Source organism: Crotalus tigris, unplaced genomic scaffold (genome assembly GCF_016545835.1).
Source record: "Crotalus tigris isolate CLP2741 ecotype Arizona unplaced genomic scaffold, ASM1654583v1 scf7180000017631.5181431, whole genome shotgun sequence".
NCBI lineage: Eukaryota > Metazoa > Chordata > Lepidosauria > Squamata > Viperidae > Crotalus > Crotalus tigris.
Genome location: NW_024096525.1, coordinates 3,392,478 through 3,407,123, shown reverse-complemented (window position 1 = coordinate 3,407,123; position 14,646 = coordinate 3,392,478). Strand labels below are relative to the sequence as shown.

At 39.0% G+C, this 14,646-nt stretch overlaps 1 protein-coding gene across 5 annotated transcripts in view; it reads right to left on the bottom strand.

Annotated features, from left to right (window-relative positions):
- LOC120304222 (neurotrimin) overlaps window positions 1-14,646 on the bottom strand; it is a 610,216-nt gene that overhangs the window by 146,309 nt on the left and 449,261 nt on the right. The window contains exon 1 of one of the 5 annotated variants that reach the window (XM_039334541.1): window positions 6,236-6,288. The exons of the other annotated variants lie outside the window; for them this stretch is intronic. Within the exon in view, the coding sequence (XP_039190475.1) occupies window positions 6,236-6,252 (17 nt within the window). The 5' untranslated portion in view covers window positions 6,253-6,288. Of the gene's footprint in view, window positions 1-6,235; window positions 6,289-14,646 lie in introns of those variants that run through there. 5 annotated transcript variants of the gene reach the window in all.

Genomic DNA, 14,646 nt, shown 5'->3' with positions numbered 1-14,646 from the left:
ATGCAACTGACTCATATTTATAATGGTTGTAGTGTCCCTCCCTGAGTCAAGTGAGCATCTTTTGTGACCTTCTAATAAGCAGAGTCAATGGGAAGCTTTGTTACTAACTGCACAACTGCAGTGATTCTCTTAACCACTATGGCAAGGAAGGTCTAAAATGGCCCAAACTCACTTAACAGATGTCTCACTTAGCAACATAAATTTTGTGCTCAATTATGGCCGTGAGTTGAGAACTACTTGTATTTTATCCCACATCCTACAAAAACTGTAGAAGCGTACGTCAGCTGCAAACACAGAGTAAACTACTCACAACAGCTTGAATGATGAGAAAAACAAACCATTCAATATTCGTTAAAGTAAAAGCAAGCTACTCACTGGAAACACCGATAATGAAGCTAAAATGTAAATAATTTCCTTGAAGTCCAAAGCCACGGGTTACAAGACAGGCTTTGAAAGCTTTTTGTTTAGGAACGCCCGCCCAAAAGAAATCCATTACATGAGCAGGATCCAAATTATGGATTCTGAAGAAATTTCCTTATGGGATTCTACTGTTTTGAATACAGTTACAGATACCTAATAAGCTGTACTGTGGGACGTTCATTAAATGCAAAATGTATCGCTCAATCATTGGGAAATAAGGATGCAAAGAGGATAAAGAGGATGGGTGTCCATTCTTATTCTCCTGTAGCTTTAATGGGTTTTTTTTTAATTCCTTCAACTCAATTATAGCCCCAAATTTTGATTAAGGTTTCTGGGTGGTTGTATGAAAGAGCCATTATCCAGAAAAAAACACAGAAGATTTAGTACCTGGAGAGAGAGCATTGGGAAATAAATCTTTTTCCTGACATTTCACAATGAATTCTTAGCCAATTAGGGCAAACACAACTATCTAGTAATATGTCTCTAAAATGCTCTTCTCACTGGCAAACTCTCTCTCTCTCTTCCTCCACATCCTTCTTTCTCTCACACAAATAAGCATGCAAACATACAAAGGGCAAGGTATATGTGATGCAGAAGATATATCTATATCTATCTATATCTATATCTATCTATCTAATCTATGTCTATTTATATCTATCTATGGGGTTATAATAAATATAGTTTGTCTTGAATGGTGAAAATAGCAAGGACTAAATCTGCAAAAAATGGCTTTCACTCCCAGCTCGCAGGGGTATGAAGTCATTCTTCCAACTGCTAACTTAACACTTTCCCAGTTTGTGCTTAGCTTAATTTATATAGTCTGGATGGCTCAATACACCTTCTTGAACCTATTCATACTTTGAAGCTTTGATCTCCAATGTCTAGTATCATCTCTCAGGCCATCAAAGTCCATTATTGCATTTACCAGCTGCCTTTGTAGCTTTGTCAAAATTGCCAAATTTACACTGTTGAACTGTCCATATTTCAGAAAGTCAATTATTATGTTCCTGTCTCTAGCCTCCACTCCTTCAGTTTTGCCATTTTCAAATAAATCAAAATCTTTTGCTGTCCTAAAGTGACTGAAATGTCTTCTTTTGTTGCTTTTATGTGTAGTTCCTTAAATGTGTATGTCTCTTCCATAAACATACAGGGCTCATTCTGATCTTTCCTTCAGATAGCTCTACAAAATCCATCTCTTCTGGACAGCCTCTGTCTTGTCTTTATTAATCTTCATTCCAAGTTATAATCAAGCTTTAAAGCCTGTAACAGGTGACTCAAGAGTTTGTTTCTCTATCCTTTAGTCTGCCTCTTCTTTTTAAACTCCCATTTCTATGATTTTTTTCAAGACATAAAAGAATGACCTATATAAAGGATAACCTATGCAAATGGCACAGAAGACAGGAAATGCAGATTTAAAGAACATTCCTCCAAGATGGGGAGATATGAGACAGAAAGCCTTCAATTCAAATTGTATTTAGGTTACCCATTGAATGGGATACTTCCTGATACCATTTGGAACCATTTAGCCCAAGACTGGCTAAAATGTGATTTGACATATTAGAATTTTAATGTTATTAAACAATTTACTGATTAAATTGTAATTGACTGAAATAAACATTAGCCATAAACCATGGATTACAAACAAGAAGGGTTGAGTTTGCAGTACAGGCTCAGCCAGAACTACAGTAAATAAGCCAGATTGTAGCTTAGGATTCAGAATGTCAAAAGAGATTTTATTTTATTTGCTTAGATATAACTTGTTAATTAGCTGTACACTTTCGTCAAGCAAACTGCTTGTCCTCAGATCAGATTTGCCCTTTTAGGTCATCCCTAGAATGAGTAATGTATGTATGTTAATTAAGCAGCACTGTTTTTCCCTAATGGCCAAATGTAGAGTCACTATCAGAACAAGAATTTATTTCATCCTGGTTACATTCTGGAACTGTCTCTTGTCAGCACATAAAGAAACAGGGAAGTGTCCTTAGTCTATTTCTCCAATTAATCTGATGGATCTGTCATTACAAGGACCTTATAATTGCTCAAGATTGCAAATTATTAATGGTTCCCTGATCTCCAAGTGAATGGGGCAATGATGGTGGTGGTAGGGGAGAGGTAGCTCATGCCATAAAGACACCCTAAAGTTTTCTTCTCCTGTCCTCCTCCATAGTTTCCATAGCAACAAGGTGGGGGGGAAGAAAGAGAAGAAGAAAAACAAAATCCATTAAATAGAAGTTGGGAAGGGGGATGAACAAACACTTCAAACAGTTTTGCTGTTCCCTCTGACAAAAAGAGAGATATTTTTCACTCATAAAATAACAGCTTTTATGTAGATGTGAACTGGGTGACAAGAAGATAGCAATGAAACAAAGAATCAATGTTCTCTAGGGTCTGTGTTCATATACACTTAATATGTTTATTAAATTTTTCTCCACCACACCACAATTGGTTGAGGAAATCCAAGCCGCTCACTCATTCTTAAGCTATGAAATTGTTTGATGGGGTAAAACTCCATGGACTTTTGTGAACAACTTGACAAATGGGGGTTAAATAGGATGAATAAATAATGAAATAACAAGCATTCGGGGTAGAAGAGGCATAAGATAAGAAAATAAAAGCAGCATTCCATGCTAGGCTGGAACTAAAACAAGGAAGCCCAATAAACATTCAAGATAAATTGCTCAAGATCAGGACCGTGGTCAGCTCCCAAATTACCAAATCAAACAAGCAAAAGCCAATCTGAAGTTTATTTTCAACATTAATTCTCCAATGAACTTGTCATCAAATTTCACCTAATGTTAATTACAGAAACGAATACAGAGATTCCAGTTTAATTAATTTCTCTGAAGGGGAGGGAAACATGTGTTGATCCATATTTCCTAAGGATATTTTCTATGCTTTTACACTGATCTTTTTCGTGATTCCTGAGTCTTATATATAGAAAAGGTAGATAGGACTCTCTGCTAATTAACACTCATCATTGTCTACCAATCATTAAACCAGCATAACTGATGACACTGATTAATTTAGAAGCCTGAAAACTTGCTCTTCATTCTCTCCTTGGCATAGGAAGTGGAGCTAATGATATCCCTGCAAATACCCAGTGTTAATTGTCATAATTGCATGAACTGAGTCACGGTTAAGGGTTATGCATTACCCTTTCTACCTTTCATAGTAATATCCATCTTCATGAACACCACTACAGCAAGGAAAAGGTGATGGCAAGTTAGTGGTATTTCAGTTACAGTATTTAGAAAATTTTATTTAGCAACCCAGAAGGAAATGGAGCATTTTGTGATACCACAGCAAATTTCACATTTTTCTACCTGCAGCAGACAAGGAAAATATTATTTGGCTTTTGAGGATCTAATTTGAATCATTCAGCTGATTGAAACATCTGAATCAATTTGGTTTGATTTGAACATCAACGTGTGAAAGTCTGATTTAATTTGCACAGAAAGGTCTACAGTGTATGTGTGAATATGTCCTTTTATGATGTGAATCAGATTAGATTCTTCAATCCAATCCCATACATCAAATTACCTGGGTGCCTGAATTCTATGAACCGATTCTGCACATCAAATCATCAAAGCTTCACTAAATCAAACTGACACAACAAAAATTTAAAAGGGTAGCTCTGTGTTCACAGACCCCTCTGGTTGCATTCACATAACATGCTAAGGTATGGTTTGTTTTGATAAAGGAGAATATTTGTAGCTCAAGGTGGAAATGAGGCTCTCTGAGCTTGGTGGTTTTCTTGAAGACATTTCATTACCCAAACTAGACTAACACTGATGATTTTTATCTAGTTTGGGTAATGAAATGTCTGCAAGAAAACCACCAAGCTCAGAGAGCACCAAGGATCCCTTGTTTAACTATGGTTTAAGTCATAAAGCCTGGTTTATTAAAACTACAAATAGGGATTTTCACAAGACACTTTTTGCCTTAGCATATTGTAAGAACCAGCTATATTCCAAATGCCTAAGGTACTCAGCTTATTCTGGGTATCTCCAGATAAGACAATCAACGTGAGTGCTATATATACACAAAGATACAAACATTCTTTATCTGATAAATAAAAATAAAATAAATAATAGTAATAAATAAATAAATAATAGTACACTGAGCTGAAGGTAAAGGACACTTGCTATGTTTCTATTACCTAATTTGAAATCTACACTAAAGCTTAAGTGTTGCTAGCTTGCCCTTAGTTCTAACCTACCTCCCACACTGATAAAGAAAAACTCCTTTCCTTTGTATTAGCACTGGTTTAATTTTCTGTTTGGCCATTTTCAGGGGCTGGGCAGGAAAATAACTCCATCAATTGTTGCAGAAGGAAATAGCAGAGAATCTTACTGAAACATTTTCTTATAGTATAAAAGCTTCTTTTTTTTTTTTTTTGCAGCTGAGCCCTTATGAAATCTGCTAAATCAAGCTGTCACAATGAATGTGAGTAGCCACACTTTTTCTTCAACTAAAAGGAAGTTAAAGGAATCATTGCATCCAAGTTCTTATAAGTTCCTCCCCATCACAAAAGCAAGGATGACAACTGGAGGGGGGAACCAAGGGAATTGTCAGGAAAGCGGAAATTAATGTGAAAAAAAAGAACTGTAGAATCAACAGCTAAAGGAAATAAATAACACGATTCATCCAAATCTACTTTTGCCCCAGATTTTCCTTTCCCAATCTGGATAAGCCACTTGAACTACATTTTTAACCTACGTGTGTGTGTGTTTGTGTGCACAGAATCAGATTATCTGCACCTAAGAACCAGAATGAGAGGAGGGAAATGTGCTGTTTACTGTTACAACAATTAAGAAAGGACAGCTATTTTTGTCTTCGCCGTGTAACTCTTCAGAACAATGGCATTATGTAAACAAAAAATGTAGGTTATGTGCTTCACTTGACATTCCAGCTAAAGTGGTTTTTTCTTTCCCATTCTTACTTAGGTTATAGTTAAAAAAAATCAAAGAGAAAAACAAAAGCAAATGACATCTTCACTTGTTCGTGCGGTAGTAGGCCTCAGTGAGTATGACTGACAGTACATTCTGGAAAAAAGGAAACACTTCTTTACTGAACTGATCATTCATCTTAGCAGTTTGTTACCTCTCAGGACCTGCTGAAGCTGGGGGCAATACCTCTGGATGGCAAACCAGTGAATAGCAGGAGAGAGGACCATCTGGTACCAGACTGTCTCTACCTGGTCAAATTGGAGATTGTACCCTCCAGACATGGTTTCTTGGGCAACCACATCCTTCTGACTCTTTCTCTTTCCCCCTGTTTATGTTTTCTCTAGTTCTGGTTCATGCTTAGTTTCCAATTCCAGATTACTCTTTTTCTCTGATGTCTACTATTTTCTCAAGCACAACTCCTTAGTTATCCTCCAGGTCCCATTCAGACTAGCACTGATGATGTTACCTACTTTGGGTAATGAAACGTCTGCAAGAAAACAACCCAGCTCAGAGAGCACCAAGGACCACACAGTCCTCCTCCTCACTCCTCCTCTTTCTCCCACCACTCTCTTCTAGCACTGATGATGTTACCTAGTTTGGGTAATGAGACGTCTGCAAGAAAACATCCAAACTCAGAGAGCTCCCAGGACCCCTCATTTCAACCTTCAAATATTCTCAGTGTCTATAGAGATTCTCAGTCATCCAGGTCATGGTTGTCCCAAAGGTGCTTTGAGAGCTGAAGAAGCTTCTTGGATGGGAAGTGAAACGTCTTCAAAGAAAAACAAGGAAGTCCAATTGCCTCTCGAAAAAGCACCTTTAGAACAAATATTTCCCTACATAGGTTCTCATTCACTTTGTAGGCCTACCTATTTCTTGGTCCCATTGTTCTTCTCAGGCCTTGTTTTGATCAGACTGAGTCTTATGTCCTAGCTTCAAGCCTGGCTTTGAAGAACAAAGAGGGCAGGAGGGAAGTTATGTGAAGGCAGTTAAAGAGAGAATGGATTGGTGATTATTAACCACTGCAAGTTAAGGTTTCGCCTAGCAGGCAGATCATTTAGGCAAGGTCACAAGCTCTTAGAAAATCCATGTATTCTTGATAAGTAAATTATTAAAGGAAAGTTAGGAGGCCATAATCAAACAACTGCAGAGACTGTTACATTTCAAGAACAAACTTATGCACAGAAATATTTAAACCTCTGGGAGATGCAGGACAGCCAATTTACATCCCTTGTTTTTGTAATAGTCACACTTGCTATGTCTCACACCTTTATATCCAGAGGTGGCATCACTTAGAGAAGAGTTTGGCTCCTATGTGTAGATTGGCATATAATCAAGCACCCCCATCTCTTGCAAAGATTATTCTACAGCTGCCCAAGAGTCTCTCCTTTCCAATATACCTGTCACTAAAGAAGAACAGATGCCAGCCTCCAAATAATTAAAACAACTATATTCCAGCAAGATGATAAGTTGTATGCCCTGCTATCAATGTACCATTGCAACTATGTGGGGCCACTGCTGGCTGAAGCATGTTACAGTAACTGTATATCTATTCATTCAGCAAATTATATTTGCCCTTCGTTGGCTTCAATTTCCTTCTCTCTCCAATTCACTGGTAGGACTAATGGGTGGTGAAGCTTGCTTCTCTGTCACAGAGATGAGTTAAGGCAACCCAGAGTGCAGCCATCTGTAAAGGAGGAAATGCATATGCTATAGAAGATATAGCTAAGGAAGCCAGTATGATATAGTAGTTAAAGACTAGGACTGGGGTGCCCCATGTTTTTAGTCTATCAGCCACAAAAACGAGCCACTCATTTTTCAAAAAATGTTGTGGAATTCATGTATAGATGTCAACCTCCCCACCAGGGACCAAGAAAGACACATGGAGTTACTTCTGAGTCATTTCCTTTACTGTTCCTCACCTATAGACACAAATCTTGCCAAACTAAAGCAACTGTTTGCATAACTACACATGTACTCTGACATCTGCTAGTAAGGAGCCATTTTAATTCTCTTCCTCTCTACCAAACTTTATATGCTTTCCTGCTTCTTCACCCTCTGGAATGCAGCCTCTTGGTTTTGGGAATCCAGACTACATTCCACTACAACAGCTGCAGATTTTCTGTAGAGAAAAGACATGGCTGCTTTAAAAAGTCACAGATAGGTCTTGTGTTTGTAGCCTTGTACACTCTGAAGCATCTTTTTGGAACTGATTCCAAAGCCTTTCACCATCCGATTGTACACACAGAAACCCAACCCTTTATAAATTTGATTCCTTGTAATACAATACTAAATGATATGTGAGATTCCATTGCTCCAATGCTGATATGCTATGAAGATCCGTTGCCATAATGACAGGATACTGTCTCTCATCTTATGGCCAAATCAGCAGAGAGAACATCTCCACTAGGCTGTATAAACACAATTATCTGGAAAACAAGATACTTATGTGTGTGTGGAGGTATTATTCTTTATATACTGTGGATGTTTCTGCCATCAAAATTTTCCTCTGAGCATTACAATTTTAAATGGGACATTACAGAAGCTCACAAGGTCAAGTGTCTTATGGGGCACAAATAAATCAAAATTTCAGCAATGAAGAGAATCCTGCAACTTAGACATTTCCTTTTGAACACCCACTAAAAGCCTCCATTTTCACTGCAGCCTTCCTTCTTCCCCTCCAGTTTCTAAGCTGTGTCCATTCCCACCCTGCCAGCAGCATATTTATATCCTGCAAAATCCTGTAGCAGTCTTTGCAAATATTATTCCCACATTTCTGAGGACAAACAGGCATAATGGGGGTGTTTTACAAATCTCCATTTGTTTTAATTTTTTTTTTACTGATTTTAATATCCAGGCATGCCAATTGCTGTTTTGGAATGTTTATATTTTATGAAGGAGGCACCAAAGACAGTGACTTTTTAACTCTCTTTAATATTATTTCTCATCAACACAATGATGCTGAAAAAAGACCCATGTGTGATGGTGTCTGTTTATGAGGGAGGTGGGTGTAGATACAGGGAAAGATTATTCCACCAACACAGTTAGAGATCCCAACTTTCCTATTTTTTAGGTTGCTTTGGCCAAAAATGCTGCATATGTTGTATTTTCTGCTAAGGGCATTGCTTCAACTGCTAATGTCATTCGGTCCTAAGTCTGCCAATTTAAAACCACAGTGCTATGGTAACTTCCTTCACACATAGGAAAAGGTAGACCACTTAAATGAAAACAGAAAAAAAAAGATCCAGCTACAGGCCACCCATCTAATTACCATTTTTAATTTGATCATTGGAGAACTTGACTGCAATGTCAAAGACGGGGGTGACATGATAGCAGTGTTCCAATATTTGAGGGGCTGCTACAAAGATGAGGGGGTCAACCTATTTTCCAAAGCACCAGAAGGCAAGAGAAGAAGCAATGGATGGAAACTAATCAAGGAGAGAAGCAACCTAGAACTCAGGAGAAGCTTCCTGATGGTGAGAAAAATCAACCAGTGGAACAGCTTGCTTCCAGAAGCTGTGAGTGCTCCATTACTGGAGGCTTTTAAGAAGAGACTGGACTGCCACTTGTTCGGAATAATATAGGGCAGTGATGGCGAACCTTTTAGAGACCGAGTGCCCAAACTGCAACCCAAAACCCACTTATGCATTGTCGGGTGCCGGGTGGGTGTGACCCATTGGCTGGGTGTGGCCCATTGGGTGGACATGGCTGTGGTGGTAACAGCAGACTGGGTGGGACTAAAAAGTTCAATCGATCAATTCCAACTTTGCAAGACCTTTTTTTTTCCCGCGAGAAGTTGAAATTGACTGATTGATTGAACCTTTTTTTTTTTTTTTTTTTGCACACGGCAGCGGAGGCCTAAAGCGAAAAGGTTTTATAAAACCCAGATGAAGGCCTAGGACTGAGGCGACGGCGCACGTGCCTACAGAGAGGGCTCTGAGTGCCGCCTCTGGCACCCGTGCCATAGGTTCGCCACCATGGGTATAGGGTCTCCCGCTCAATCAAGGGGTTAAGACTAGGCCCTCCAAGGCCTCTTCCAACTGTTATTGTATGCATCTATGTGTATTAAATTCAGTGCTTGGTCTATTTGGGAGTGGAAAACAGCTGAACAATGCTAAGCTGTTAAGTTAAACCCATCACAAATTCCAGCTCTGCTAAAAACAAAGTATTATGTCATGGCGCAGAAACATAAATGAGTCTGCTGGGGTTTGTCTTTCTCAGATCACAAATCCTCATAGAAAAATAACCTCATGTGATAAAAAAATGTTTTTTTTCCTCCCCTGAAATGATTTGATCATCGTTTTATTAGAGCGAAATTGAATAAAACTACAGATAGGCCTTGACTTACAACAGTTCCATTTTGTGACCGTTCAAGGTTACAACCACACTGAAAAAGTGACTTACAACCGTTTTTCACACTTACGACTGTTGCAGCCCCCCCGCCCCCACCCCCGTGGTCACGTGATCAAAATTCAGACGCCCGGCAAATGACTCACGTTTATGACGGTTCCAGTGTCCTGGGGTCATGCGATCCCGTTCTGCGACCTTCCGCCAAGCAAAGTCAATGGGGAAGCCAGACTCATTTATAACAACTGTGTTACTAATTTAACAACTGCAATGGTTCACTTAACGACTGTGGCAAAAAAGGTCGTAAAATGGGGCAAAACCCCATTTGACAACCATCTCATTTAGCGACAGAAAGTTCGGGGTCAATTGTAGTCATAAGTCAAGGACTATCTGTACTCCACTACGCTGGACCCAAAGCAAAAAAGTAAAATGGATGACCTGGGTGACAATTCTACATTTGTTATTTTGTGTGTTATCCCTGGATGCTGTTTTAACTGTGTGGTGAGCTGCTCAGAGTCGGGATGGGTGAAATAGGTGGCTATATCAATTGAATTAATAAATAATAAATACCTATCGTAAAACCGCTTGGGTTGTGTCTAGAAATGAAATAGTGGTATTTAAAGAGCAGCAGTGTATTTCTGAAACCAAATTAGAACAGCAACAGGTTTGTACTCCTGCCAGCTAAATCCCCATTAAATCAGATTAATGCAGATTCTCTTTATTTTGCTGACCAGGAAGATCAATGGTATTGTTACACTTAGAGAAAAAAAGCGAGTGGGGACATCTCTGACAAACAAGCTATCAATTGCCTATGGAAATCACAGCCAAGCCTAGCTAACTCACCCAAATCTGGTCTCCTTGAAAACAACCTGTTAAGGAACCTTATCTCGTAGCTGTCTTCATGAAAATGCTCTGTAATGGAAGACATTCTGGGTAGGTATGTCATTTGCATATGAAAGAGGGCATCCTTCCAGGAAGATTTTTTTTTTTTTTAAAAAAAGGGTTGTTTTTCATTTAGACTCATCTCATTATGACAATGTATGCACCCTGTATAATTTATTGTACATGTAACGCTAAGGCAGACATTTGGCAAGGGGGATATTATCCAGATGACAATGCAAACGCCAACTATAGCTTTGTTACTTGGCATAAGCCTTTTATAGACATACATATTTATAAAACCTGAATGAATTCTAAATCCACTGCAGGACGAAGGCCTCTTTATTAAAGGTTATGGACCATAATTTAACACCCAGAGAGAAAATGACTGACACAAAGACTCTGTGTGTGTGTGTGTGTGTGTGTGTGTGTGTGTATGATTGCACATTCTTCAGGTGCACAAGCCGAATAAATGAGTTTATGGCCAGCTTAAAGATACGAGCTCATGCTGGTGACAACTAACACCAGACAATAAATCAAGCAGCAAACAATAGCTCCACCAAGGAGCTAGTCAAGGAGAAAACTGTACTGTATATAAACAGGGAACAAACCCCACACTCACTAGCACTGATGATGTCATCTAGTTGGGTAGCGAAACCTCTGCCAAAAAACAACCAAGCTCAGAGCTACTGTATATAAACAGGGAGCAAGCCCCACTCACTAGCACTGATGATGTTACCTAGCTGGGTAACGAAATGTCTGCAAGCAAACAACCAATTTCCTTGAAATATTACAGCACCTCCATCTTTCACAAAGCTTGGTGCCACTGTTTCGAAAGCTGCACAGATAGCCAGTGAGATCATGTGAAGTATTAATACTACTTTACAATGCTTTGATAAGGCCACACTTGGAATACTGCATCCAGTTTTGGTCACCATGATGTAAAAATGATGTTGAGACTCTAGAAAGAGTACAGAGAAGAGCAACAAAGATGATCAGAGGACTGGAGGCTAAAACATATAAGGAACGGTTGTGGGAATTGGGTATGTCTAGTCTAATGAAGAGAAGGACCAGGGGTGACATGATAGCAGTGTTTCAATATCTCAGGGGCTGCCACAAAGAAGAGGGAGTCAAGCTATTCTCCAAAGCCCCTGAAGGCAGGACAAGAAGCAACGGATGGAAACTGACCAAAGAGAGAAACAACCTAGAACTAAGGAGACATTTCCTGACAGTGAGAACAATTAATCATGGAACAACCTGCCTCCAGAAGTTGTGAATACTCCAACACTGAAAGTTTTTAAGAAGAGACCTGACAGCCATTTGTCTGAAATGGTATAGGGTTTCCTGCCTGAGCAGGGGGTTGGACTAGATGACCTCCAAGGTGCCTTCCAACATCATCATCATTACTATTATTACTATTACTATTATTATTATTATTATTATTATTATTATGGGTCATCGCACAGTCAGATAGATGTTCAGACTGGATTTGGGATTTTGTCTACCTATCGAGTCCTTACCAAGGACCTGGGATAGGCAGATGTGGATGTTTGATGGTATTCTAGATATTGTCGCAATATTATTATTATTATTATTATTATTGTTGTTGTTATTTTATCAAAGCTTCCAGAAGCTGTTTTGAGGAATGGCACATCACCCACACAATGCCTGCAGTAAAATCCTTCTGAATGGTTTGAACAGGCTGAGGCATTTTTTTTTTTTTTAATAAGAAGATGATCAATTCTATTCTGGGGACTATCACGTTTATCTACTTGGGATGTGAAGTTGTAAACAGATGGAATGTGATGCTAATTCCCATATCACTATGTGTCTGGCCCAGTCTAAAACTAACAGAGAGCAATCCAGCCAAAGTTCAATTCTTTATTTGATCACACCAAATAGACAAAATCTTGCCAGATTAAACCTTACCCTACTCCCACTCTAATGGATATACCCTGGGAGATTCCAGGCAGTGACTATTTTTATTCTTTTCCTCTGTCCCTTATCCAGCTCTGGGCTGTGCTGCCTCTTGTGTCATCTCCCTCCCTGGCATATGCTCCACCTTTCCTGGGAAACTTCCATTTCACTGTAGTTGTAGGAGATGACCAGGCTGAGCCCGAGGGAGGAGTCAAATACATCATCAGTCATGAGTCCTTTCATGCCCACAAGAGATCTAAGTCTCGCCTACCTTGAATTCCTTTGACTCTTCTCTACCACTTTGCTTTGACCATTATTAGTTCAGGTTCTTGTAGAGAGCTTAAGCTTGCAATGGACCTTTATGTTCAATTGAACTGCCAGGATTTCCTGATTTCTCACAACTGACAGTAGTCCATCACATCACCTCCCACTTCATAAATCCTATTCATCACAATAGGACAACTATGAAATCAATGGCCCTATTATTATTTATGCTATATGTAGCATAAATGGATGTAAAAAAGCAACTGTAAAAATGGAATTCTGACCAAGTGGAAGAAACATATTTGTGATGGCAATATTATCTGAATCCATCCTCTTTCTCTTGTCCATTCTAGTAGAGAAACTGCTTATTGTCTGTTTTCCAAAGCTCAACAGAATGTGTTCATTTGAAAATCATCACTCAAATTCAGCTTCACTTTGAAAGATAAGATTTTTTTTAATGACTATGATGAATCACAAAATTTGTCAATGAATTGTGGAACTGGGAGATTCAGAAATAACTTTCCCCAGTTCAATTTATCACCTTAACATATTATAAGTTGGAGCCACACTTGCATTTAAATTTGAATTACAATAAATGTAGACTTTCATCAGTAATTCTCAGTCTGGTCACCTCCTTCCATTTCTTATCCAACTGGCAGTTCTAAAATTGCTACCATGGTGCATAAAGATGTATTTATGTATTTTACTTATGCAGCACACTTCTGAGCAGTTCACAGGAGATTGCATGAAAGAACTATCCTACTAGTACAACTAGCATAAAACTATGGAACCCCAAAGTTTTTTGATAAAGCAAAATATGAAATTAGAGTCAGGGACAATAGCATGTCTTACTGTGCTGTAGGTTCTACAGGGATCAATGTACATTCTCCCTATATTTGAGAGATTTCTAGGGAGATCAGATAATTTCTACGTTAACCATCTCCTTCAGGATTCAAATCCAGCCAGCACTCATGGAGTAGCAATATTTTGTCTGGCTGCAATGATAATAAGGGGAAAAAACACACCTAAAGAACTAAAGATCCTTATTCATGTTACTACTTTGCTTGGTTATTTTCCAATAATTTCTAGAGGATGTATTTATTTTAAGGTTTAACTTTTGTGTTGGTCTGTGACCGTAATAAAGATTGATTCTGTGGGTCAGGGAAAAGAGCAGTCAACATTTCTTCAGCCTTGTCAACATTTCCAAAGGCCTTATCATTTCCTATTGTACCCAAACACCAAGGAAATCTGGTTGAGGGTCTTCTGAAGTTTCTTCTAGTCTTCCTCACCTATACACAGAACTTCTATAGATAGAAAGCAACTACTTGCATCATAGCAATAGCACTTAGTCTTATCTACCACTTCACGGTTCTTTACAGCACTCTCTAAGCGGTATACAGAGTCAGCATATTGCCCCCAACAATCTAGGGTCTCATTTTAGTGACCTTGGAAGGGTGGAAGGCTGAAACAACCTTGAGCTGGTCAGGATTAAACTCCTGGCAGTTGGCAGACTCAGCCTGCAATACTGCATTCTAACCACTGTGCTATCATGGCTCATGAAGAATTGAGAACTTCTAGGGAGGAGCTATCTTGACCCCCTTCTACCCAGTGAAACTATCTAAACTTCACTGTTTCTTGTTCTTCTGGAATTGAGCCCCTTCCTCCTGAGAATCCAGATCACATTCCACCACATTTTGCCACTGAAAGGATCACATGGGACACAGAGATCTAATGGATCTAGGTATCTTCTAGCATTTGTGGGGTCCAAGATACTGAGATCTTCTGTAGAACTATGGTTTGCAATAATAGCATCTCACCACAGATATCTCAGAAAGTGTTGTTTCCAAGGATCCTAATGGTCTACAGCAGAGGT